Source organism: Oncorhynchus gorbuscha, unplaced genomic scaffold (genome assembly GCF_021184085.1).
Source record: "Oncorhynchus gorbuscha isolate QuinsamMale2020 ecotype Even-year unplaced genomic scaffold, OgorEven_v1.0 Un_scaffold_10728, whole genome shotgun sequence".
Classification (NCBI taxonomy): Eukaryota; Metazoa; Chordata; class Actinopteri; order Salmoniformes; family Salmonidae; genus Oncorhynchus; species Oncorhynchus gorbuscha.
The window spans coordinates 7501-9333 of NW_025753433.1; the positions used below are offsets into that span (position 1 = coordinate 7501).

The 1833-nt window shown below is 50.8% G+C and overlaps 1 protein-coding gene across 1 annotated transcript in view; it reads left to right on the forward strand.

Annotated features, from left to right (window-relative positions):
- Positions 1–1513, forward strand: part of LOC124030343 (solute carrier family 43 member 3-like) — a 2792-nt gene extending 1279 nt beyond the window's left edge. Inside the window, exons 2-4 of the mRNA XM_046341724.1 lie at positions 399–445; positions 585–661; positions 766–1513. Coding sequence (XP_046197680.1) covers positions 399–445; positions 585–661; positions 766–957 — 316 coding nt within the window. The 3' untranslated portion in view covers positions 958–1513. The remainder of the gene's footprint in view (positions 1–398; positions 446–584; positions 662–765) is intronic.
- Positions 1514–1833: the final 320 nt, after the last annotated feature.

Below are 1833 nucleotides of genomic sequence, written 5' to 3' on the forward strand. Positions count from 1 at the left end.
CCCTTTACCCCTACCACCCCCCCCTCGCCCTACCACCCTCCCTCGCCTTCCACCTCCCTCGCCCCTACCACCCTCCTTCGCCCTTACCACCCTCCCCTCGCCCCTACCACCTCCCTCGCCCTCGCCCCTACCACCCTCCCTCGCCCCTACCACCCTCCCCTCGCCCTACCACCCTCCCTCCCTCCTCGCCCCTACCACCCCCTCGCCCCTACCACCCTCCCTCGCCCCTACCACCCTCCCTCGCCCCCCTACAACCCCCCTCGCCCCTACCACCCTCCCTCCACCCTACCCTCCCTCGCCCCTACCACCCTCCCTCGCCTTCGCCACTACCACCCTCCCTCGCCCCTACCACCCTCCCTCGCCCCTACCAACCTCCCTGCCTGCGTCTTCTTTTCTAGATGTCTGTACACCACGGGGACCTTGTTGATAACTGTCTCCGGTCCAGGTATTTTTATAACATATTGAAATGTCGGTTAGCGTGTCTTGACCTTCGGTCTTTAATTGACGTTTTACTTTTTTATTGAGGAATTATTGCTTTGTCCTCAACCCCCCCCCCACCCCCCGCTTCTCTCTCACACACACAGAGCAGTCAGCGTTGCTGTTTCCTGCCATCTCGTGCCTGATCACATCTGGAATGTTGTTCTACACCACCAATGCTCAGGTTGGTCTCTTTCAAAGCTACAGTCTGTCATCTCCATGTCCTGACATGCATTTGGTCAACAGATGGTAAACTAGTGGTCATCTTTGTACCTCTGTCCTCTTAAGGTGGGGAACCTGTTCGACAGCCACCGTTCCACGGTCATATCGGTCTACGCCGGAGCCTTCGACTCCTCCGCCGCTGTCTTCCTCATCATCAAGGTAACACAGCATCTTCCTGATGACGATTCCTCAATGTGGGACAGGTTTAATGAGGGTTTATACTGTTGGAAACCTCCTGACTTCCTGAATATTCCTTGATGTGGGACATGTTTAATGAGGGTTTGAACTGTTTAAAACCTCCTGACTTCCTGAATATTCCTTGATGTGGGACAGGGTTAATGAGGGTTTGAACTGTTTAAAACCTTCTGACTTCCTGAATATTCCTCAATTTGGAACAGATTTCCGGTGTTTGAACTGTTTAAAGCCTTCTGACTTCCTGAATATTCCTCAATTTGGAACAGATTTCCGGTGTTTGAACTGTTTAAAGCCTTCTGACTTCCTGAATATTCTTCAATTTGGGACAGATTTCCGGTGTTTGAACTGTTGCACAGTCAGCACCTGCTGTTTTCAGAAGAGACTACAACAACTGAAATGTAGCATCTCTAGATGAAACATGAATCCAAACGGTCATTAATGATTTGCTTCTCCTTAATCTGACCTTTGACTGACTGCTTTATTCCATTGCTCAGATGCAAACTTAGCTCAGGCAAAAACATTAATGATTTAAGTAATCACTGATAATCAAAAGTGGTGAAGTAAGGATTCATACATGCTGTATATAACCTCTCCCTCTTTCTCTCTCTCTCTTCCTCTCTTTCTCTCTCTCCCTCTTTCTCTCTCTCTCTTCCTCTCTTTCTCTCTCTCCCTCTTTCTCTCTCTCTCTTCCTCTCTTTCTCTCTCTCCCTCTTCCTCTCTCTCCCTCTTCCTCTCCCTCTTTCTCTCTCTCTCTCTCCCTCTCCCTCTCTCTCTCTCCCTCTTCCTCTCCCTCTTTCTCTCTCTCTCTCTCCCTCTCCCTCTCTCTCTCTCTTCCTCTCCCTCTTTCTCTCTCTCTCTCTCCCTCTCCCTCTCTCTCTCTCCCTCTTCCTCTCCCTCTTTCTCTCTCTCTCTCCCTCTCCCTCTCTCTCTCTCCCTCTT